The 26,510-nt window shown below is 32.5% G+C and overlaps 2 protein-coding genes across 3 annotated transcripts in view; one reads left to right on the top strand and one right to left on the bottom strand.

Annotated features, from left to right (window-relative positions):
* LOC124425104 (kinesin-like protein CG14535) overlaps positions 1–26,510 on the bottom strand; it is a 256,470-nt gene that overhangs the window by 199,214 nt on the left and 30,746 nt on the right. The gene's annotated exons all lie outside the window — the stretch shown is intronic.
* On the top strand, positions 4,749–5,663 carry LOC124425107. The gene is made up of 4 exons (XM_046964986.1): positions 4,749–4,923; positions 5,018–5,074; positions 5,242–5,380; positions 5,490–5,663. Exons 1-4 carry the CDS (start codon positions 4,846–4,848, stop codon positions 5,549–5,551), a joined length of 336 nt encoding a protein of 111 aa, XP_046820942.1. The 5' UTR covers positions 4,749–4,845; the 3' UTR covers positions 5,552–5,663.

Here is a 26,510-nt window from a genome sequence, read left to right as displayed (position 1 = left end):
GTGATCTATGAGAATCCACGAGTAGGTACACCGGTGTTATTCAAAAGACTCGACGGAACACGGTAAATGTTTCGGTGCTTACGGGCTATTCGAAAAAATCGATCTTCTACGATGACTAACAACCACCGACGTTCTCTCTGTACTCCGTTAAAAAAATTCGCTTTAGTTACAAAGAGTCTCTCTCTCTCTCTCTCTATCTCTTTCTCTGTTTATTTATCTGTTTGTCTATTTGTTTGTCTGTCTGTCTGTCTGTCTGTGTAGCCTTCTACTATATTGGCGTGTCCTTTCTCTCTCTCTCTCTCTCTCTTTCTCTCTTTCTCTCTATAAGGATTCATACTGTACAGGATATTACGAGTGAAGCTCGTGCCAAGAGAACATCGAGGCCCACGATCGTGACGGTGATCGTTCATTGACTTTCGTTCAGATCCATTCGTGAGATTTCGGATAGATGATACGAACGATTGTAAATCATTCGTACGATCTTGTTTTTAGAGACGAGACAGAAGTTTAGAAATTGCAAAGATCGATAAAATAAATAAATCGTTTCGTTTTTTTTTTTCTTTTTATAAGTCACAAATTTGTATCTTTGATTGGTTATATGTAAACGTATATATGCATCATTGAAGAGATATAACGAATTTCTATCAGTTTAAAACTTAAATAATCGCTTTCGTATAAAAAAAAAATTAATCATGCAACTTATTTCTTACGCTTTAATTAACACATTTAAATTATATCAGCATTCTTATATATCTAATATGATAATATCTGTTATTTTTTAAAAGTACTAATTTCACAATACGTTGAAACATATCAACAACGTTCTTCCTTCTTTATATATTTTTCTTTAATTCTTTCTCTCTTAAATATATAAAAAAAAAAAAATAATAATAATAATAAATAAATAAATAAGCGCTTGTAATCGTTGAGGAGGGAAGAAAAATTAAAAAAATAAAATCGTACCAAAATTCTCTATAACGTATAACGAATAATGGATAGAAACGTAAGGAAACAATGTAAGGCAAGAGAAATCTCTGCGTGAAACTCGAAACAAGAGGTGCGACGAATCATGAAGCTAATTTTGCACGCTTACGACCGTTTGTATAAGGGTAAATTGGAGAAAAAGAAAGAGAGAGAGAGAAAGAGGGAGAGAGAGAATAGTGGAAGATGCCGAAAATTTACGGTTATTTAAGCACCCTCTCTGCGCGTGCTAGCGTGACACCGATCGCGTCGAAAGGGAGAAAGAAAAAGAGAGGTATAGAAACAGAAACAGAAACAGAGAGAGAGAGAGAGAGAGAGAGATGTAAGTAAGAAAGAGAGAAAAGATAGCTTCTGATATGGCCGGCCACGTGCGCCATGTGGGAAAATTCCAAGTTTTGCGGTACCGCACTGCGGTCTGGGATAAATGGATAGAATTCAATGGCAAAGCACCGGCAAACGTTTTCCGTCGGTCTTCTCACCCTTATTGCTCCCTTGGGTCTTCTTGGAGGTAGGGATGGATGCTTGTCGAAATTAGTCTATATTTGGTAAAAGAGAAAGAAAGAAAGAGAGAAAGAGAAAGTGAGAAAGAGAAATAGAAAGATAGATAGAGGGTCTCGAAAGGTTTAAAAGAGTAGGGGAATATGTTTGTTTTCAAAAAGTGACAAAGACTGTCGACTACTACTCTCTGAGATACATTATCTCAAAGTTTTCCTAAACAAAGGGTAACGTCAAGTACTGTCCGTCATTAACGAGAATATAAATAAAAACAAAAAGACCTTGCCTTTTTCAGAAAAAAGAAAAAGGAAAAAAAGAAAGAAAGAAATAGATAGGTACGAGAATCATTTCGTAAAGAGGACTTTATTCTCTTCAATATGTATATGTATATGTGTATATATGTATGTGTGTGTGTGTACTATGGTGGTACTTACCTACGATGTAAAATGAGATCGGTTTTAAAGATAATCTGAACGATATTTTCTAATAAGTTCTATCATCACCACTTTAATATTTGATCCTGATGTTAAATAGAAGAGGTCGTTGATCTTTTAATAACTATTCGATCCCGCATTAAATCTAACGATAAGATTACATCTACGGTCTTTTCACCGATCGATTTGGTCCTTCCGCGAGTGAATAGGTATATCTCCTGAAATGCTGGTCTTTATCTTTACGAATGGGGAGATAATCGGCACGATTATGGCACTTTCCCACGACCCTTCTCGTACCCTACTAAAACGTATATATTACATATTACACGCATCTTTAAAAAAGATCACTGCGATATGATTTTTTCTCTCTTCCTTTTTTTTTCTTTCTTTCTGATTATAACATTTCGATAAATGAAAAATTAAACGATGAATAAAATGACGTTAATATATAAGATAAAAGGTACGTAAAAATTAATTCCCGTTCACATTAAAACGAAGAAATAAGAAAAAGATCGAAGGGAATATATACATAGTGTCTCGTGTATCTAAATATACACGAGTGACGAACGATCTTAACGAATTCTTTGAGGCTTTAAGTTTGTTTTATTTTTGCACGTACCAAAGACAAACGTTTAGCGCGCGATTTAGCGCGAGGACGACGAAGAAGACGAAGAAGAAGACGTGGACGACGTATTGTGTTAAGGATCGTTTGACCCTTTTCGTGCACCACTTCACCAGTTAAATTCTTTCTAGATTAGACGGATTAACCAAGTCAACCCCGGACACACCGAAACTATCTCCCTTTCTTTCTCTCTTTCTTTCTCTCTTTCTTTCTCCTCTACATCGCTTCTATTCCATCTTTGTCAAGTACCAGCGCATGTAACTCGAACCACCACAAGTCAACTTTCTCAACGATTTTAGATCGAACACAAGGGTCGTAAGATCGAACGCACAATAAGTCATCCGATAAGCTACCCTGATCTTTAAACGAGGAATAAATAGCTTCAGGATACATGGCGACCCTACTATATTTTTATCAGGATCTCTATTTTTTTAAATTTCATATAAGCATGAAACATATATATATATATATATATATTCAAGTTCTATCGAATCGATTAATTGTTTAATTATTAGAACATCATACGCAAAAAACGTTGAAATTTAATTCCATTTTTTGTTGAAAATAAAATAATGCATAAAATATAAGTATGAAATTAAATTAGTAAAATAATATATAACAAAATAAAATAAAATGAAAATGAAAATGAAAAAGAAAATATCATTTTAATCAAGTTAAATCGTTTACGCAATAATCGAGATTGAGAAAAGGCAAAACAACGAGTTCAAACATACTAATTTTGATCGAACAAGAAATACAAACATTTTCAAACAAATTAGTCGCAATTATAATGAACAAAGTAAAGCTGTCACAGAATCAGAGAAGTTATGCATATTTCAAAGGATATATCGTAAACCTAACGAGCGAACACTTATCGTTACCTTCGGGGTCTCGCATTCTAACGTTCTCGAGTATTCAAGCTCTATTTGCTAACCTAATGAGTACTTTCCATAGTGTTCGATAATCAAGCGAACAAAGGACCTCCGGTCACGTCGACACTATCCGCCGAAGGATTTCCGAGCCATCTGCGAGAACAGCTTCGACAACTTTAGTACGAGCATGCAAACAAGCTATCGTACACGTATTCTCAGTATTCGCGCAGACAATTATAAGGATGTTGCCTTCTAATATACCCAACAGAGTACAGGAGGACTTTAACTATGCTTGTCGTCTCTTGTGATGAGTTGTTCGACGTGTATTGAATTATTTATCTATCTACGAAATTCTCCTACTTATTTTTATAATAGTAACGCATATTATATTTTCTTTTTAGATTAATCTTCGATAAATATTTTCTTCGCTTGAGATTGAAAAAGGAAAAAAAGAAAAAAAGATTTTTTACGTATGTATCTATTCAATATGGGCAAAAAAAAGAAAAAGAAATAGTATTGCGACGAGTTATTCAATGTGTTTTGAATTGTTTGTTTATCTACGAAATCCTCGCCCCTTTTTTAATCATCTATAGTAATAACAGATTTTATTTTTTTTTCGATTAATCTTCCATAAATATTTTCTTCAATCGAGAACGAAAAAGTAATGAAAAATTTTGTTTATGTACGTATCTGTTCACCATAGAGGAGCAAAAAATAGAAATAGTATTCACTCCAAGAGACAATTTTAAAAAGTAAAAACTCAAAAGAACGTTGGAACGTTCGAAGAAACTAAGCGAAGATAAGAAAAGAAGGAAGATATTTGAGAAAACTCGATAGATTTTATGAGATGTCACTACGTTTTTCAATTTAGATAAACGAGTCCAAGCCAGTAAGTGAAAACCCAAACGGACGGAAGGTTTTATGTCTGCCAATTTGCAATATATCTGGTATAGTGTCTGTATAGCATGGAAAATAGAAAAGAGAGAGAGAGAGAGAGAGAGAGAGAGAGAGAGAGAGTGAGAGAGAGAGAGAGAGAGAGAGGGAGACAGAGAAACGGATTCTTCATATCTTCTCCTGAAACCTTGGTAAAACGAATAAATATCTCAAATGAGATCATGCTATGTAATTAAATGCATCTTCGACCCAACACAAGAAGAAAAAGAAAAAATAAGAAAAAATAACTCCATTAGTACGCACTATCGTTGAAAACAATTTCCTTGAAAAAGATAAAGCAAAAAAAAAAAGGAAGAATTTTTAAAGGACTGTTATCATGCAATTTCAATCATTCAATTCGTTTTCGAATTTTAGTGGTCTCAAGTGGCATATATAAGTAACGCGTGAAGCACATTTACTTCAACTTCGACGAACTATTTTACTTTTAATTTCTGTTGCTTCTTTTCTTTTGAAAGACGACCAAAAAAAGAAAAAAAGAAAAGGAAAAATGAGATCTACCGAAGTTTTCATCTTCTTAATATTAATTCATATCGCCATGACTACCAGATGCATCGTTGAGGAAAAGGTACGAAGATACCGATTGGTATTGCCAGGAAAACACGTAGTTCGGAAATTATTCGTGAATCAAGATACAATTTTAATTCCCCTTGATCGTTCAGTCGCAGGAGGAACCGGAGATACACGTCATTCATTTGGAAGACGAAAGCAACGACTCCGTGAGTAATTATCTTTTATCATCATCAACTTATATGTGTATTATCGGTTTCGTTTGATGTCTTCCGATAGATATATCGAAACTCGAATTTGTTTCGGATACAAAAAAAAATTGTATATAGAATTGACGAATTTTTAACGGATAAAAAAAAATAATTTACAAATACAGTCTGGAGAACCCGAGGTAATATCCTTTCATATCCCGGACAAACGAAAACGCGAAATTTGGGATAGCAAGGCAAAAGCATTTTGTAGGAAGGATGAAGACTGTGATACTGGCGAAATTTGTATCGCCTATTTGAGATGCGGTAAATATAATATCTCATTCTTATAAAAAAAAAAGAAAAGAAAGAAAAAGAAAAAGAAGAAAAAGGAATAATTAATAAATATTTTATACTATATTGAATTTTTTTTCAGTCAAGATCATTAAGAAAATCAATTCGCTGGAGAATCAAACCGAACATGAAACGAAAATATGACGTTTTAAACCGATTTTTTTAAATCGATATCATGTACACGACTGTGCTTTACTCGATGGTTTACGATTTATATAAAAATTATCAATAAAATTCTATTCTATGTAGCTAGCAATTTTTTTCTTGTTTTTTCTTTTTTTCTCTTCATTTTTTCTTTTCTTTTCCATATAAATAATCTTTGGAGTAATGTTAAAATTAGTTGGAGGATTCGAACGCCAACAAAGGAAAAGTTCAAAAGCTATGATTTTCTTCCCCTTTTTTTTTTCTTTCTTTTTCTTTTTTTTCTTTCATCGCAAATTTGTGACGCTCAAAAACATTAATCATTACGAAAGGCTAAGAAAGGAAAAGGAGTTTGAAAAACACAAAGGAAATTGTGCGGGAGGAGTGTGACAGATGGTTGTACGCTTACGATCCGGTCTCATTAACGTGAGGAACAAATGAGAGAGAGAGAGAGAGAGGGAGAGAGAGAGAGAGGGAAAAAGAAGGGCTCGGCTTCCTACGAAATTTATCGGTAACAACTGCTTCCGTCCGCAAACTCTGCTTGACTCTCGCTCAAAACCGCAATCCCTCCCTTTACACTAAAACCTTCTGTCCTTGTAGAAGAAAAAAAAAGGAAAAAAAAAGCTTCACCATTCGCAGATTTACAGTTAAAATCAATTAGTAGCTAATTGCTTCAAATTGAAAAAGTCTAAAAGCGAAGGAGAAAGTATCGTTTTATCGGTTGAACGTTCATAGGGTGTGTGTATGTGTATGTGTGTATATGTGCGCACGCGTGTATGTGTGTGACCCTTTAATGAAATTCTCGTCGCGAGAATCAAATACTTTTTTCTTTTTTATATTAAACAATGTAAATAATCATTTTATTTTTCTTTTTTTTTTGTTAATAAATCATACCGTATTAAATCAAACCGTATTAATTTATTATTAAATTCATCATTAAATGTTAAATGTTTAATTGTACGGAAAAAACAAAAAAAAAAGATTAAACCATTATTTTTATTTGGATGACTCGATGAAAGAATAATATCAACGATCTTTTTTCGATATCGATTGTCTTTACGTGTCAAATTACGAATACTGACAATTAATGGTAAAAAGAGAAAAAATAAAGAAAAGAAGGGAAAAAAATAAAACAAAGAAAATAAATAAATTACTAAAAATATATCGAACTAGGGAAAGAATTTTTTTGTTCGGATCGTCAAAAGAGCATAAAAGTGATATGATAATAAATATTTTTGAAAGGGAAAACGGAAGTAACGTGAATATTTAAAGCAGTAAAAGACGTCAGTAAAGATCGTAATATATCTTTCGTAAAGATTTGGACGAGTGATTCCTGACGAAATCCATTTTTTTTGTTCTTTCTTTTTTTCCTTTTTGTTTTTTCATCTTCTCCATTCTACGGATGGTTTATTTAATTTTTGCTTCCTTTCGCGAGAGGAAGAGAGAGAGAGAGAGAGAAAGAGAGAAAGAGAGAGACGAATATGGGTACAAGTAGTGAGAGAAGAGTACGCGAATATTTTTCTAAGACGTATGTCGAACAGATGGCGAACTTCAAGATGTTTAAAGGGTCAGTCATAATTAGAAAGAAAGAGAGAAAGAGAGAGAGAGAGAGAGAGAGAGAGAGAGTAAGATAGAGAGAAAGAGAGAACGGGACTGTTAACAGGACATTTGTCCAAGAGAAAACACCTGGTACTTGCACTTCGACTTTAAAAATTTTCTTCAAAAGAATAATAAATTTTGTCGTTATTAAATAATCAAAAGAAAATCCCGGATCTTATTTGACATAATCGTAAATATCGAATTGCGACGATAAATTTTTCTTACATTTTTAGTCGATGACATGAAAACTAAAGAAGAAATATTTTTTCTTTATAAATATGAATCATGAAACGAATTTTTATCGATCCGTTAATATCGAACAAAACAAAAAGTAATAGAAATACAATATTTTAAAAAGAGAAAAGGTGAGAGAGAGAGAGAGAGAGAGAGACAAAAAAAGAAAAAAATAACATTCAGACGAAACACTAAATAGAACGGAATCATTTTCGCTTTTTAGACGAAATTAGTAATGAAAGAGAAACCAGAGAAGAGACGAGAAAAAGAAAGAAAGAAGGAAAGAAAGAAAGGAAAGAAAGAAAAGAAGGAAGAAAGAGAGAAAGAGAAAAAGAAAGAAAGAAAGAAAGGAAGAAAGACAGAAATAAATAAATAAAGAAAGAAAGAAAGAATGGAAGAAAGAAGGGAAGGAAAGAAAAAAAGGAAGAAAGAGAGAAAGTGAGAAGAGAGAATTCTTCTGGGAGAACTCTCGAAGGAAATGCGTTCTCTTCTCGAGAACGAGAAGGAACTCGTCTGGTGTACGTGCTGGTTGAAAGTGGAGAACGATCGTTAAAAGCCTTCATCATCCTCGTCTTCTTTGAGAAAAAAAGAGAAAAAGAGTGAAAGAAAGAGAAAGAGAGAAAGAGAGAAAGAGAGAGAGAGAAAGAGACAGAGTGAAAGAAAGAGAAAGAGAAGGAAAGAGAAATCAACCGAGTGAAGAAACTTAAAAAAGAAAAAAAAAAGAGAGAAAGATGATGAGTGAAAAGAAATGGAAAACTTTGCTTGGCGAGATGCGGAAACACATAAATGCTTTGATAAGTTTCTCAGTTTGAGAATGTTCGCAAACGATTAATCGGCGAAATATGTGCGGACACGAAGAATCATTTAGCCAGCCCACTCGAAACAGTTCTTGTGTATATGCACGTATGTATATTGTGAATAAACGCGGAAAAGCCGACGTCATCGTCGTTGGATAGGACGATGTCCCTGAGGAGGACTATCCGAGGATGCACACTAGAGTAGTGGAGAATGGTTAACATACGGAGACAGTTATTGCCTTCGTGCAACGTATAATGTACCTACATTACGTCCGACTAAGTGCGCGTCCGTCATCCCCAATATTCTAACCACCTTGATGAAATATTCTACGACTAGCACGTGCGACTATCTAACGAAAAATTTATCAATGAAATAAACAGAAGAGAATAAGGGATCTTTGATTAAAATTTTCTTTGATATGAAAATCATCCTGACATATGTTATATATATATATATATATATATATATATATATATATATATATATATATATATTATATATATTCATATATTTATATATTTATATACATATATATATATTATATATATATATTTATTTTATATATATATAGACGTCTGTATGTATGTTATTCAATGGTTTACAATTTAGATAAAAATTTGTATAATAAAATATAAAAATAAATTTGTATTCTATATAGTTAGCAATTATTTTCTTTTTTCTCTTTTTTTTCTTGTAAATAATATTTAAAGTAACGTTAAAATTAGTTGAAAGATTCGAATACCAACAAAGAAAAGTTCAAGAGCTACGTTGAACGAAAACAGTAATCTGTGTGTATCTATTTTTCCTTTGCATATTTTCTTTTTCCTTTTCTATCTTTCTTTCAAGATTCGATATGTTTTATCACTGTTATTTATTGTTAAAGATTATTAATTGGTATTTTTAATAAATTGTCAGTATTTATAATAAATGTGATAAGTATTAGATTTATTAATATAAAAAAACGAAAAAAGAAAATGCGATATTCTTATGAAAATATTTATAAATGTAATAATTCGTCAGTATTTTAAACAGATGGTCAATATTTATGATAAACACATACTCAACGCCGACAATTAATTATTTATACTGATCATTTACGTACTGATATTTTATTATAAATACTAATAAATATTCATTCATTTAATTTACAAAATATTTACCATTAATTAATAAAAATATTGATCGAATAAATATCGAAGTTTCGATAAATTCATTATCTTTTATGTCTATTTGTTAAATTAAATAAGTGTGAAAATTGAAATAAACAAAATATTTTTTTATGTTACAAATTCGTTCACTGACAATTCTAATAAATTATACTCTATTATATTCTGTAGCACATCTGCGCACGTATTTTATAAAATCTTATACACGAGTATTTTATAAAAACATGGAACTTATTCCATCTATCAATGGAATAAGATCAAAATAAAGGATTCTTTTTTCGATGAAGATTTTTTTTTAAGACGAAAATTGTTACGTATCTCTCCGTATTCGTGTTTTTCTTCGTGTTTATTTATCGTACGATTGTAAAAATTTGAATAAATAAAACACTTTGAACAACAACAAATCATTCATTAATAAATTGTATCATTGTATTATCTGATATTGGATAGATACTTAATTAATTTACTATAATAATAATAATTATAATAGTAATAATAATAATAATAATTATCAATCGATAAAATAATATTCTACAGATACGTTGTATCTCTACGTGTCAAGTATGTTAACGATTTAGAATTCGTAATCCTTTCGAAGATATACCAAAACTTAACTTTGCTCGTAACTTTGAGGAAGACCGGACGAGACTGGGTCAAAGTTTAATCTCTGCTTCAAGACATCGATCAAAGACTAATCTGCGGACTTGGCAGACTAGAAACTCCGATATCGAGATTGATAAATAAGTGCATGGATATTATTACGTGTATTTAGAAGCGAGAGAATTCAAACGATGAAATAAGGATGTCAGTCCGTTTATGATGAATTCAGCGTCTTTTTTGTGTTTGCTTTTTTTTGTTTCCTTCCTCTTCTTGCATTAAACGCAAGAGAAAAGAGAAAAGATGGAAGAAACGGAAAGAAGAAACGGAAAGACAAGATTCCATTATCGGCTAGCTCTTCGAGGCTCAAAGTCGAGCACGCTCAGGCGCAATTACTTTCTAAAAGTTGCCTCGTCTGGGTTGGCAGGCCGCATAAGTGCAAGAAGAAGCCTTCCTTGATGGCACGTTACCACAATGATCTCCAGACTCCCGTGGCTTATTGTTAAAAGCATAGTTAATGTTCCCCGTACCTCTTAACCCTCTCGCTAATAATCTAAAATGTCAAAGCAGACGTGATTAATTCAAGAAGGATATAGTCTTTCTACTTTTTTCTATCTTTTTTCTTTTTTTGTTTTCCTTAAGTCCTTTTTTTTCTTTTCTCAATCTTAATTATTACCATTTGTATATTTTTATTCTCTTCTTTTTATGATTTATTAGAGAAAAATTAAAAGATTAATTATAAGAGCGATAAATTTCACGAATACTTTCCTTTTTCTTTAAAGAAAAAAAAAATAAAAAAAAAATACTTCGTTTAAAAATAATAATAGTAATTAAAAAAAAAAATTGTTTATATACCGTTCGATGATCACATGTTGGGATAATTTTGTCATGAATAAAAAAAAAAAGAAAACAAAAGTACATCGATGAAAATAAAATTATAATTCAACGAAAGAAAATCGAAGAAAGGTTATAAAGGGTAGGCCGGGGGAAGAAAAGGGGAGACGATTTTCAGTCGGCAAATTGCTCGAAGGAAAGGACGCGTGTGGAGTTAGAATGAGGTCGTTCGCAAGTGAACAGAGTTCTCGTATCGTTGCGGTACGAGAAAAGGAACAAGACGAATATTACGTGTGAGCGATGAACGAGAAAACGTACCCGTTGCTCGAATATTCCATCGTGTCCTTTTTGCTGAGCTTTATTTTCGTTACATACTTTCCTCCATTCCTTTTCTTCTTTCGTTTTGTCGAAAAAAGAAATAAAAAAAAGAAAGAGAATTTATTTCGACTCGTCTCGTGAAATCGTGCGTAGAGACACAAAAATAAATAAAAAAAAAAAAAAAAAAAAAATAAAAAGAGAGAGAAAGAATAAAAGAAAGAAAGAAGTAAGGAAAAAAAGAAAAAAGTAAAAGAACGCATCGAAGTAGAGGATCGAGAGAAAAAAGAAAGAAAACAAAATAATAATAATAGTAGTAATAAATAAAAATAAAAAAAAAAGAAAAAGAAAGAACAAGAGAGAAAAGATAAACGTGAAAGGACGACAAGGATCAATGGCGCTCATGCTCGATGGTTTTTACGCGCGCGAAATCTCGTACAGAATGTTATGTTTACTTTAAATAGACCGAAGAAAAATGTGGCGTCACGTATTCTAACGCAAAAAGAGAGAGAAAAAAGAGAGAGAAAGAGAGATTAGCCAAAGCGACGATGAGCTTTTAATGTCGAAATTTTCTTCTTTCTCTCAGGATCAGAAGATACGAGTTACGACAAAAATGTCAAAACAGGATAACCAATTTTCTAATAGTAAGATCGATCATTCACAATAAATAACGTCGTACATAATTTGCTTCTTAATCTTGATCATTAACAATCGAATTTTTTTCGACGATTCCGTAAAGAAAATCTCTTTTAAATTGATGTGAATATAATATTTTGCTGTTAAAGAAAAAAATAATATGTACCTTTTTTTATTTTTTTTTTTTCAAATAATATCTACGCATTTTTTGCCGATAAGTAGATCTTTTTATACTGTATATAAGAAATAAATTTAATAAATAAATATAAGTAGATCTTTTTATAAAAAGTATACTGCACGTAATAAAGTATTATATATACACACACACACACACATCCTAAAAACTAACATATTTTATTTTCAATTAATATCTATGCATTTTCTCTGATAAGTAAATCTTTTTATATTATATATATAAAAAAAAAATAGTTTTCAGATGAAGTTTTTCTTATATATATATAAAATATAAATCCTAAAAATCTAACATCGTAAATTACTCTCCCGTTCATAATACGACACTGTACGGTATACCCTCAATAAAAGAGAAAAAAATTTCTTCGAGAAGTTTGTAAAAGAGTGTTCTCTTGGTCAAAAAAGCATTTCCCAAGGAAGTTCTTCTTTATCGAAACTCAACACTCTCTCTCTCTCTCTCTCTCTCTCTCTCTCTCTCTCTCTCTCTCTTTCGTTTCTTTTTCGTCGTAGTCAGGATTACGCTATTCTTTTTGCCGAAGCCCTGTTACCATCGCGACGGTTATACAGGCGTATTAAAAAATTCCGTACTGGAAATTCAACGAATTCCATTCTTTTTTCCTTCTCAAAAAGGTCGAGCTCGTTACGACAAGGAGGAACGCCAAGATGAGAAAGAAAAGGAGATGAAAGATGAAGAAGGATTCTAGTACCTTCCACCGTTCTTCTTTCATACATTTAATTCTATTAATTGTTTTTAATTAATTATTATCAAAAATCTTTCTTTGAAACAGTTCAACGATCCTGTAATACCAGACGATTTTCTGCAAATCTTTTCATTTTCTCTCTTATCTTTCCTTTCTTTTTTTCTTTTTTTTTTTTAAGAAGAAAAGGCATTTTCCTCTTAAGAATGGAAATTTCTACATATAATTTAATTAATACGTTCAAATAAATTTTATAAATCTAATCTAAATCTAATCTAAATAATAATAATCTATCGAAATAGTCTAATGCTTTGTAATACAAGCAAAATTTTTTCTACAAATCTTTTTCTTTTTCCTTTTTTCTTGTTCCGACGCAAGAAAAGCATTTCTCTTTCGGAACAAAACATTTTCTACGTTTAAGTCGATTAATTTATCTAAATAAATATTATTAACAATCTTACATAATACTACTTAAAAATTATGTTTAAAGAAAAAAGATAAAAAAAAGAAAAGAGGGCATCTTCTTCTTTCTTTTTCTCTCTCTTTCTCTCTCTCTCTCTCTCTCTCTCTCTCACTCTTTATCTATCTATCTATTTATCTCTATTTCTTCATGTTAAAATAAAAACTTTTTTTAATTTAAAATAAAATCTCGAGAGAAAAAAGAATAAAAATCTTAATGGAAATAGAAAGAACAAAAAGTATGAGTATGAAATCTTTTCTATTACCGTTAGACCATCGCGGAAGTCATAAACGGGAACCGGCAAATCTTTTCATTATCGCGGCACGTAAGTGATACGTATATCATACTAAAACGACCATTTCGTGAGCATTATATCGAGGAGAAAGGAGGGCCGATCCCGCGGCGACCTAAAGCATGAGGTGGATACTTGGAGCGCAAGCTTAAGTGCGTGCCGAGGATCAGACCTTTCTCCATTTCTCTCCTTCTCCTAGATCACATAGAATTTCTCTCCCTTTCTCTCTCTTTCTCTCTTTTTCTCTTTCTCTATCTATGTATCTATCTTACTATCTCTCTCTCTCTCTCTCTCTCTCTCTCTCTCTCTCTCTCTCTCTCTCTCTCTCTCTCTCTCTCTCTCTCTCTCTCTCTCTCCCGCACTTTCTTTCACTTTTTCTCTCGTGATAAGAAATATTATTTACGATTTATCGCAATGGCTACGCGAGTAAGTATAAACGTACGTCTGCCTTTATCGACCAATCGTAAAATATAATATAGTGTATTACTATGCACTTTAGCAACTTAAATATCTTCGAAACTTCGTGCGAGATATGAAATGAAAATTTATTTAACAAATTCCGTATGAATTAAAAGAAAAAGGATCGTTGTGATAACACTTATCTCTAATACGAATTTTTCTTTAACTTTCATCGTCTCATAAAGTATTAATATAATTACCTTGAACCACTCCGTTTAGTTTTATAGAGAATTTCATTACCATACTATACTCGACAGAGAGAGAGAGAGAGAGAAAGAGAGAGAGAGAAAGAGAGAGAGAGAGAGATAACGATGACAAGTTTCTCGAATTATCTAAACACGTTAAGATATGAATGAATTTTAATCACGAAACTTGCCGCGTGACAATCAACCGTTTATGATTTTATTAAGTCACGAGGAATCCACTTATGATACTTTCTTAACTTATCGTAGCACCTAGAAAATGAAATTGTAAAAAACTTAAAAATGTATGCATAGGAAGATTGCAGCAGAGCCATGATTTTTAACAGCGAACATAAGTATGTGCATCCGTTTAGTTCCTTGCATAAATGTGTAATATTACCACGCATACATGCATATTATATATACATATATAGATTCAAGTGGTAGGAAAAAGTGTATGTGTGTGATAAAAAGAGAGAAAGAGAGAGAGAGAGAGAGGGAAAAATACCCTGTACACGAGGGCTGTGTCGTCGTTCGCATTCTCGCGTGCTTAAGCGAGAAAACGATATAGTTACCGAGGGAGCGAATAAAAGAAGAAAGGGAAAAGAAGGAAGGGACAAGTAGAGAGAAAGAGAGAAAAGATCGAGGGACATTGTTTCTATCGTTTTCATGCTGTTGTCCTTCTCCTTCTCGTAGTTGACAAAAGAAAAAAAAAGAAAAAAAAAGGAGGAAAAAAAAGCATGAGATTAAACCACTCGCTCAACTTGAATTTTACGGCTATATAATAAAAATATAAAACATTCTATATACGTAGATATATATATATATATATATATATATATATATATATATATACATAGGAAACATTGAGAATAATTATTTTCTGATTACTATAATATTTATCTGTTTTATTAACGTTCAAAGTAATCAGAATGATTTTTATTTTCTCGTACGTAATAACAATAAATTACGATAAAGCCATTAGAAATGAAATTTAACGAAAGATTTCAATCGTTTAATATATTTATATCACAAAATATAATTCTATAGAGAGAATGATTTAAGTACTTACTGTCCCTTTCTCTATCTTTCTCATATCGTAATGGAGTTCCTCGTCGTTCATGCTTTCCATGGTTAACTAACGTCGACGATATAAAAGGACAGAGTTTATACGCTGCGATTACTGCCGAGCGGCAAGGGCTTTTTCTAAAACAATGTTTAATGAGCGGGCAAAGAGAGAACGATAGAGAAAAGAATGGCGTTTGAAAAAGTGCCATACTACTAGTCCGATTATAAGATTCTCGCGTGCGTGAACATTTCCAAGTTCAAAGCGAACGTTCTATTACATTTTTTCACAAAGTCTCGTTTCTCTCTATACGCAACCTATACATACATACGTACGTACGTACACACACACACACATACACATGCGGATGCGGGCGCGCGTGTCACGCAAGTGGTGCTTTCAGTTAGAATACGCCAGTATCGGGACAGACGATAATGCAACTCTACGCTATATTCGATCCTTACGACCCTTAAATATTCGGTGGCGGCCATTTAAGGTCAGTAAAATGATAACGACTTCTCTCTCTCTCTCTCTCTCTCTCTCTTCTTCTCTTTCTCTCTCTTACTCTCTCCCTTTCTCTTTTACGATTGAAAATTACGGCCGTGTGGTCCTCCCCTCCAATTCTCACACACGTTTACGGCCTTTGGCGTCGCGACGCACCACATCGTCGACCCTTCAAACATAATGTCCAAATCGAGATAGATCTTCTCGATCTCTACATTCAATTCAAAGAGTGATCGTTCGCGTATCGGTGAGAATTCATTAAGAAAATTAATTATCAATCTTTTTTCACATTATTTAAACATGATTATTGGTATCAAAATATTTTAAATTATTTTTTCTGGTCTATTCTTGATCAGGAATATTTTTTTATATATATTTTCGTTGCTTTAAACGACATAAACTCGTTTATAAAATGACAATTAACGTTCCGGACGAAATGACGCGTAGCAATAAATGATAAAATAGGGAGTTTAAGGGGTTGAACTAGGCACTCTCGAACCTACCGAAATTACTATAGCGAGGAAGACATAACCCTCGGTGATGACGACAGATTCTCCTAGTCGTATCATCGACGTTCCTTCGTGACGCTTCACGAGAGACGCATTTAATGTCGTGTTAAAAGGCCGCACCATAGACGCCGCCTTTGATGAATCACGATCGTAAAAGTAAGCCAGAATTCTCGTCATTAAATTAAAAGCACCGGCTTTTCGAGTTGAGCTCATCTCGAGGGAGAGAAAGAGAAAGAAAGAGAAAGACACCTCTTTCCCCTCTTCTTCTTCTTCTTCTTCTTCGTCGTCGTCTTCATCTTCGTCTTCTCCTCTTCTCACTAATCGTACTCTCGTACTTCCACGAAATTGAAGTTTGTCCCTTCCGTATTGTCTCGAGACTGGAAGAGAGTTAGAGAGAGAGAGAGAGAGAGAGAGAAAGAGAGAGAGAAGAGTATTTTGCATTCTGTCGCTAGGTGTGGATTTAACGGCCGTGAAATTGTCTGTTGGCGGTCGTTCGGCCTTGAAAAGGGACGGTAAAGAGCAAATCGTCGCGACAGAACGATCCTAACTTTCGTCTCGATCGCCTTTGAGAAATCCCCGATTCCCATTCCCTTGCAATAATAATTACGTTCGTTTTCATTAATCGAATTAAATATCATTGATTTTCCTGTCAAATGAAAGATTTCTTTTCGGTTACTTTTCGAGATAAGTAATAAGGATAAGTAAGTAAATAAATACTTCAACTGCATCGTTTTAAATACGAGAAACTTCTTAGATATCTAATTGAGATAAAAAATAAACACATATACTCTCACACACATACATATGCATATATAATATATCCGACATGAGGATGAAAATCAAGAGAGACAAAAGCATTCGTGCAGAACGCTAACGACGAGTCCTGAATACGAATCCTTCGTTAGAAATTCACAGACGTTTCCTTCGAACGTGCACCTTCATCCTTCTTCTTCATCTTTTTGTTTCTTTTCTTTTCTTTTCTTTTTCTCATTTTTGTTCTTTTATTTTTTTGTTTCTTCCCCCCAACCTTTTACCTTCTTCCTTCAACATCATCAAGAACGAAGGTTTTATCCTTAAGAAAAAACTTCTTACCGAAGGTATACAAAATCAAAGAGTTTATTAAAAATCCACCAAGAAACGTCTCCTTTGACTTACCTACAGGAAATTCTATAAAAAAAAAAGAAAAAAGAAAAAAGGAAAAGGAAAAGGAGAGAAAAAGAAGGGTCACGAAGGGAGAGTATACGGTGGTCTTACCTTTTGTAAATTAAAGAAGAAAGAATGAAAGAGAGAGAGAGAGAGTGAGAGAGAGAAATAAAGAGAGTGAGAAAGAGAGAGAGAGAGAGAGAGAGAGAGAGAGAAATAAAAAGAGAGAAACAGACAGAGAGAAAGAGAGAGAGAGAGAAATAGAAAAATATGGAAAAATAAAATGGAAAGAGAGTACGAACGAATATGGGAATGCATTCGTGATTTGATTTTCTTCTTTTCGAATTTTCTCTTTTCTCTCTCTCTCTCTCTCTTTCTTTTTCTCTCTTTTCTAACACGCATCTTCTTTCTCTATTTTCCTGGACGACCTCGCAAGATTTCCCGTGTGTTTTCAGCACGTGCTTTCACACGGGAAGGTCACGATAGGACGAACTTTAATCTATGCGATGCTACGTGAGGTGTTTGCGGTCGAACCGTCGGATCTACTCTCTCTCATCTCACCTACACCTACCTAACCCTCTTCCACCCCACCACCTTCAACCCCATCCACCCACCACTACCACCTTGTCCTTATGCAAACGAATCTGCCTAAGCTTCTCCTTCGTCCTTCGTTTATCTCTCTCTCTCTCTCTCTCTCTCTCTCTCTCTCTCTCTTCTATCTATCTCTATCTGTATCTCTATCTCTCTCATACACGATTTTCACTTTCTAATATTAGATCTAAGAGAACGAGGCAACGTCGACAACTTCAACGTAGACGCACTCTATCCTTTCCCTCTTACACTCATTCCTTTCATCCTTTTCTATTTCTTTTTACTGTCCTCTCTCTCTCTCTCTCTCTTTCTCTCTTCATCCTTCTAGCGCATCTTCTTTGATATTTCGCCTATCTCGCAAAGCTCCGTATCCATCATCGACTTTACCGCATGAGATTTCCCGAGCGGCTAACTAAATTGGAATACCCTTTTTGGGGGTGTAATAATGGTGATGATAAAGGTGGGAGATGTGGGAAGGTGAGAGGGCGGGTGGGAGGGAATCAGAGGGAGAGAGAGAGTATACACTCGCGATATAATTTGTCGGAAAATTACAAATAAACGTAACAACCGACTGTAATTAACCTTCCTCGCGCCATGGGAGCAGTATGATATGCATAGATAGAGTAAATGAGAGAGAGAGAGAGAGAGAGAGAGAGAAGAGAGAGAGAAAGAGAAAGGGAGAGAGAAAGAGAGAGAAAGAGAAAGAGGGAGAAGAGAGAGAAAGAGAGAGAGAGAGAGATAGAAAATGACTGTTAATGGCAAATGATGCGCCAATATGTTTTAATTCGTATACAAATATTTTGTTGATGATTTATTATATTCGATGTATCTATCTACCGTTTGAATGATACGTATTTCTCTCCTCATTTCGTCAATTACGATTTTGACGCAACAAATTTGAAAAATATTTTCATCGTCCATTTATCTTCCACTTCTTCCTTTTCTACGTTTGACTTTTTGCTTTGATATATAGATACGAAAACGATAGAATACAAAAAAAAATTTTTTGCTTATTCCAGCGAGAAAGTAAAGGAAAATTCCAAAGGAGAAGTTAAACGCGCTGGAGACACGTATATCCGAAAGGATCAAACGTGATCCTGGCTTGGCAGGTCCTGCCAGGACTAAGTCGTGGTCAGTCCTATCTACAAGATTCAGGACTTCGAATTATGGCTTTACGAACGAAGGGTCCGACACATTGTGGGGAAAGTTTTAAAATTATAGAATATCCTGCGATTATAAGCAGGATCCCTTAGTCTATCGATTTTCTACAACTGGAAGTAAGATTGATAAGTGACTAAAGACCGAAATGCCGTATCATTCGAAACATTTCAACGATTTTATCAGTTTTAAAAGTATTTCCTTTTTTTATTTGTTTTCTTTTTTCTCTTTTTTTTTTCATTTTAAACATAAAATTATTCTTATTCCGATCTCATTTGAGATTATTTCATGTGAGATTAAAAAAAACGCAGATACAAAATATCGGATGAGAATAATTTATCGCTTTTTTCATTTCTTCAAAAAAAAAAGAAAAAAAGGAAAAAAAGAAAAAGAGAAAAAGAAAAGAAAATAGGTTTCTCAACGGAAGATTGGATGAATTTTTCGCATATTTTCCTAGGCGATATTCTACGTAAAAATTTTTCTACGAAAGAGATCGAAAGGACGTCAACAGCTTGATAACCGTTCACATGTGAGAGGAAAAATCGAAGAATTTTTTAGGAGGATCGGCAAAGTCGAGCATTTCAAGAGGATCACGAAAAGATCGCCGTCGTCATCGTTCTCTATCCAAGCTGAAATATACATATCTCTCTCTTTCTCTCTCTCTTTCTCTCTCTCTCTCTCTCTCTCTCTCTCTCTCTCTCTCTCTCTCTTTCTCTCTCTCTCTCTCTCTCTTTCTCTCTCTCTCTCTTTCTCTCAATTTCTAGTCTCGTACATTCACCCAAGAGTCCTGATTTTCAAGATTCATCGATGGCTCGCAAGTTCAATTCGCATGCACAGCGGATAACGTGATCTTACCGTAAAAATACTGAAGAAAAAGATAAGAAAAGGAAAAAGAAAAGAGAAGAGAAGAGAAGAGAAGAAAAAGAAAAAAAGACTAAAGAAAAAAAAAGGAAGAAAAAGAAAACAAGGGACATAAGTTACACCACGAAGAGGAAAGAAAGAGAGAACCATAAATTTCTGTATCGGTTACTTCCTATAAGCTATGAATCAGGATTTTTCGGACGGCCATATTCCATATATGGTCTCCACAGATATCCACCACTTTGAAACGACGGATTCTGGGATGTTCCCATAACCCCTGATACATATTCCTAAGATGTTCACCTTATCCTGGCTAGTTCGATCCTTTTACAGCATCCATTCGTTTTCGTTGTCTGTAACGTCACCGTATCTTCAAAAATGAACCAACAGCCATCTTCTTTATCAGGCTATTGTTTCTTTAAAAATTTGTATCTACGTTGTATAAAAAAAAAAAGAATCCTGTTTTATCAACACTCCATTATCACAAGATTATTTCAACTTATCTGTATAAAGACAATGATTATTTATTCTATCACCAAAAAACGAACCATTCATTTTCACTGTCTAAATATAAGCATATATTATCATTTGAAAACTATATGTTAAATATATGTATAACTATATGAAATCATTAAAGGTTAACGAAAATCTTGATCTATCCGTATAGTGATTTATTCGTAGGAAGATACTTAACAAATAATTTATTCTGTTCTTTCCTAAAAAAAAAAAAAAAAAAAGAAATACCGAATTCATCTTCGTACGTTGGCGAATAATTCGCAAACGTTCGAGTAACAAGTAACAAGCAAAAGGCGGAATTCTTACGATAGCACTTTTTGAAAGACAAGGATACATATAGATGGTAGAAAGCAAAGATCGTCGCTTAATTCAAGAGATCCTAAGACCCTTCCGACCCTTACGATGAAACGAAACGAAGCAAAAGAGAGAAAGAAAAAGAGAGAGAGAGACAGAGAGCCAGAGAGAGAGAGAGAGAGAGAGAGAGAGAGAGAGAAAGAGAAAGAAAGAAAAAAAGAGAGAGAAAGAGGGTTCGCTCGTAATCGCTCGTCGTTATGGGGTCTGCACAATGCGTGCCAGGACGCGATTCCACGATACCACCCCCATTGTCTATTGGGTTCACTGTTCACCTCTTACCCCCCTTGGCCTTCGTTCTTGCGGAATACGTCCGTGACGACTGACTGCGGTTTAACCTCGGTGGTTTAGCACGCTCAAACGATCCCGTTGTCGGCTTCTCGGCATCTTACTCTCTTTCACTTTGTTGATAAGCGTAAGAGAGAACAAATTATTTAAGTACTTTGTACTTTAACTTCTTAAATTGAAAAATTTCTCATGAGTCCTTTCATATACTATAATATAATATATATAATATAATATATATATATATATATATATATATATATATATATATATCTTTGTATGTATACGAATGTATATATGTATATATGTATGTATATATATATATATATATAATTAAGTATGAGTCAATCGTTGATCTTCCCTAAACGAATAATTCTCATGAATAAAAATTCTTTAATAAATATAATAGATAAATAATTATCTATAAGTAACAATGAATGATTATAAATTAGGAAAACACGCCCGTTCGTCATAAATTATTAATTATATGATATATTCAAATCAATAAATAAACTTAATAAATACTTCTCATTAATTCTTATTAATATTAATAAATATAATTTTATTTTATTAATATTAATAAAATATAATTTTAATTAATTTCAAGTTTAAACTTTGTTAATTAATACGAATTTATATCATGAATTATATTATAATACAGAATATAATATAGAAATATAGAAGGAATGAACCTTAATCTATATTAATATTTGAAACAATACATATTTTTCTCAATTATCAAATTGGTATCAATAATAATATTAACTTAAAAATGAAATATCCATTTTGTTTCCAAAAAACAACATGGTAAATTATATAATATCTTTTACGAAGGTGTACATATTGTAATTAAAAGATAAGAGTCGTGAGATCTAACGACATTTTGTAATTCTGCAAGGTGACACATCGCATAAACATACACGCACACATAGACGAATTTTAAATCATCGCGTATAATCTTATAGGTCTCACACCGACAAAATAGTATTAGAGTTAGCTGACTGGCTCGAGACGACGACTTTGGTCATCTAATTTCATCAGCCAAGTAACATACTATGAGAAGCTTGCTTGCTCGCTTGCTTGCTCGCTTACTTGCTCGCTTACTTGCTTGCTTACTTGCTTGCTTACTTGCTTATATCACGGACATAGTATATATGTATACGTGCGAAAGCGTGAAATGCAAATCTGTTCGTGACCAAGTATCGTTCGTGCCGACGGGAATATAAAGGAAGAGAAGAAACGGTAAACAGGGGAGAAGAAGAAAATTGAGAGAAAGCGAAAAACTCGATCACGACAAGCGAACGTGTTTTTCTGTTACTCTTAATAATGATTAATGAGGATCAGTAGTAACGATAAATTGAAATTTATTCGTTAAACGAATTCTCTCTCGTAAAACTGATGTTATTTTAGTTTTCTTATTTACTTTATATAGCATAAATGATAGAAGTAAAGAAAAAAAAAGAAAACAAAATTACTTCACAACGGAAATTAACTTTAAATACTTTACAATAGAAATTAAGTTTAAATAAATAAATATATATATATATATATATATATATATATATATATATATATTGGACTTGCAGATAACGCTTGTAAAAATTAGCATATACCATAAGTGCATATGAATGCATGTATATGAATACGTGTATATGAATATGTTAATTTCGTTAAAAAAAAGAAAAAAGAAAAATGGAAAAGAAAGAAATGAAAGAGTAAATTGAATTCATTAATTATATTAAGTTATATTATATATAATTATTATATATATTATTATATATACATATTTATTATTATATATTTATTATTATAGTTTTAATTTTGTTAATAATATGGTACGTGTTTTCGATATATCGATTGGAAAATAGAATCAAGATAGACAAAAAAAAAGAAAACAGAAAGAAATAAAAATAAGTTAAATTTATTAATTGTATTAAGTTATATTATATATAATTATTATATATATTATTATATATATATTAATTATTATATATATTATTATACATATTATATATATTATTATATATATAATAAGTAACGCAATAAATACGGATAAATACGATATAAATATTGAAAAAGAAAATGATTCGTTTAAGTATCGCGATAATATAATATAATAATAACGCTATATAATATAATTTTCTTCCACCTTTCTTTCGTTCGTTCTTCCACCTATTCTTAGAATATCACGACTATACGTTGGCCATTTGTCAAAAGGAATAGCATTACAGCTCTTACAATAGTACTATCTGATAGGATCTCATATCGAGCAAATTGAAAAAGAGAAATCGATTCACCGTAAGAATAATAAATTGCTTTATGTAAGGACACACCACCGAATTTATTCCACTCGTTCGGGACGAATCGAAAAATAAATCGTTTTCTTTCGATAAAACCTAATATTTCTCTCTATGTAACTTTATGTTTCTACGAAATAGAATTTAAAACTCTGGATAATAAAGATAGAAAAAACTCGTGCTTTTAATGTTTACAATCTTAAAATAAAATTCATCGTACGAAAGTAAACGAGTTAAAATAATATACCTACATACATACGTAGGTATATTATCATTTTGAAAAAGGAATCATATCATAAAATCTACGTAAATTCCTTTATTAAAAATATTTATTTAAAGAGAAGGAGGAGAAAGGGAGAGAAATAAAGAGAAAGAGAGAGAGAGAGAGAGAGAGAGAGAGAAATTTGACAACAAATGTAAATGTACACGCTCTATCATAATTCATATCGTATCTCCATAATTATCGTTAATGATTTAAATTTTCATCGATCGTATAGATAGATCGTAAAACTAAACATATTAATCCTCTTATAAATGATCCAAATAAATTATTTGTATAATATGAATAAAGAGGATTATGTTGTATTTAGGTATATCAAAAATAAAGAAATTTCCAATCGATATCTCGTAGAATCTCTTCCCGAAAGAGGATTTTAATACCAGTGAAATCCTATCCACGTCGACAAACGGGAAATGGCTGATTCATATTCAAACAATTTTCCACGTGGCGTTAAGAGGATGCCAGGTGCGGGCCACTTATAATAATGCACGAAGTGAAATTATTCAAACACCACCCTTCCTCTCCGGCGCCTCCCAAACCCCCCTTTCTCTCTACGTCGACGAAGAAAGAGAAAGAGAGAGAGAGAGAGAGTGAGAAAATGAGATAGAGTGAGAGAGAAAGAGAAATATAGAAAGAGAAAAAGAGAAAGAGAGAAAGGGAGTTCGTCCTCTTCTATCAGCGTTGTCCCTTCAAGTTTTTAGCATCTTGAAGTAGTCTTCGAACGAGAACCCCTTCTCCGTCTTTCTTTCTCACGATGCTTTCTATCCTCTCAGTCGAGAAAGTAAGTACTTTAGAAAATCCTTCAATTCACTGACTGTACTTTTCCTCTGTACGTTCAAAATAAAGCTCGCCGGTTTAAATCAATTTACGCGTCATTAAGAGTCAATTTGTTCGAAAGTGATTCAGTAATGATGTTTTCTCATCGTAACATTAGAGAGATCATTATTGAAAGCATCGAAAAATATATAGATATTATAAATAGATAGATAAATAGATAGACGGATAGATATCTAAGCACATCTGTATTTAATTGTACTTAACCCTTTGAGTGCAAAGAATGCATATATATGCGTTTAACGAAAATAATCAATGAGAATTATAATATATGCGTTTATCAACTTTTTCGATCTCTCTTGCGCTTAAGATATCATCAATGTATGAGATGTATATATGTGTGTTGCTTGGTAACAACATTATTGATTTATGTATTGATGATTGTTTTGAGATAATATCAAGTTAAGATATGGTTTACATTTTAATGTTTTTAATAAAATAATTAATATACGAAAATAACTTTCTTATATTATTTAAGTAGTTGCGCTTTACGTATTTAATCAACAGGTTCACATTAGCAGAAGTATTCCAACCTCCACAATCGAAACCGCTAGGCACGTACCATCCACACGGATTACTTGTGCCAGAACTATTCAGCATTCAAAAAGTTAATAATCCGTATGATTAATGTAATAATAGAAACTATCTCGTACATATCACACGGTTCTATTTCTCTTTCATTGTTTACTAAAATAACTCTCTAAGTTCTCTAGAATTTAGAACGTATGTACATTTACGAAAGTCGTTCAGAGAGAGAGAGAGAAAGAGAGAGAGAGAGAGAGAGAGAGAGAGAGAGAGAGAGAGAGAGAGAGTCGAAATTCGTCCTACATACCTTCAACCTTGTCGAAAACTTAGAGGAGAAGAACGGCTTCTGGAAATTGAAACTACGCTTAAAGATCAAGCACTCGACAATCTCATTTAAGTTTTCCCGCGAGAATGGCGACGCTAATGCAAGTCGTTTAATCTGATCCTTAAGTCTTTTGATTACTTCAACCTATGTATTACATACGATATATGTATTCTACTCTGACTCTAATACTAGCCGAGTTCCGTTTTAACAAAGGATCGATAATATATCTCCCTCTCAAATTCTGCAGATTTGCCGCAACATCAAATTAATTCGTAATTACAATTATTTCTCAAATACCATATTCAATAACTATATTGTTTAAAAACAATTTAAGTGTATATCTTGTACTGTTTAAAATCTTTCTTTAATTTTATCACGATAAACCTTATTGTTACTTTTTATACTTATTTTTTATTATATTCTTTTATATTTTTTTAATACCATCTCGCAAATTTTTCGCAATTATTATAATATTTTTTATTTATATAAATAAACGAAAATTGATTCGTAACATTGATAGAGAGTTCTTTCATAAAAATCTTAACTCAATACACGATATTATTTTTACGCTATAATAAACTTATCTTATCTGATTTTCTTCAATAATATTTTCTATTTATAGAGCATATGTTCAAATATTTATTGAAAGAAATAATATCTAATCATTATTATCGAATAATTTGTCATTCAAAACTTCTTTATAAATCGTAAATATTATTAACATTATTATTCAAAAGATATCGTAAGCTTAATTATTTCACGTTAGTTAAGCTAATAATGATATCCGATCAATTAATCAAAACTTTAGATAATTTCGTCGCACGCAAAATGAGCAACGACACTTGTCTCCACGTCCCTCCTCCCGTTCATCTTTTACCCACTTAACTGACTTTAAACTCGAAACTTAAAACGAACTACTTAATCGACTTAAAAGGAGACGATAAAATGCAATAACCTTACCAAAGGAGATTACAAAAAAAGAAAAGGAAAGAAGAAAATAAAGGAAAAAAACGAGTTTTCATCACCTGGATGATTAGATACACAATGTACATATGGAAAAAAAAGAAAAAACCACATATACGTGAACATATTTATATAATCCTATATATGTAATTATATGCGTATATGCGTATATGTGTATACACATGTGTATATATATATAATTAGAAGAAAGATGATTAAAAAATTTTCTTTGTTAAAGAAAAAAAATTAAATTAAATTAAGAAAAATGAATGAAAAAAGAATTCCATCAGCC

This window comes from Vespa crabro, chromosome 6 (assembly GCF_910589235.1).
Source record: "Vespa crabro chromosome 6, iyVesCrab1.2, whole genome shotgun sequence".
Classification (NCBI taxonomy): Eukaryota; Metazoa; Arthropoda; class Insecta; order Hymenoptera; family Vespidae; genus Vespa; species Vespa crabro.
This window is presented reverse-complemented; position numbering and strand designations above follow the sequence as displayed.

Excerpts from the sequence above, each read along its gene's own strand:
- LOC124425107 (XM_046964986.1), top strand. The coding sequence starts at position 4,846 with ATGAGATCTACCGAAGTTTTCATCTTCTTAATATTAATTCATATCGCC. Across the intron at positions 5,075-5,241 it reads AAGACGAAAGCAACGACTCC|TCTGGAGAACCCGAGGTAAT; the intron begins GTGAGTAATTAT and ends TTACAAATACAG. Across the intron at positions 5,381-5,489 it reads TATCGCCTATTTGAGATGCG|TCAAGATCATTAAGAAAATC; the intron begins GTAAATATAATA and ends ATTTTTTTTCAG.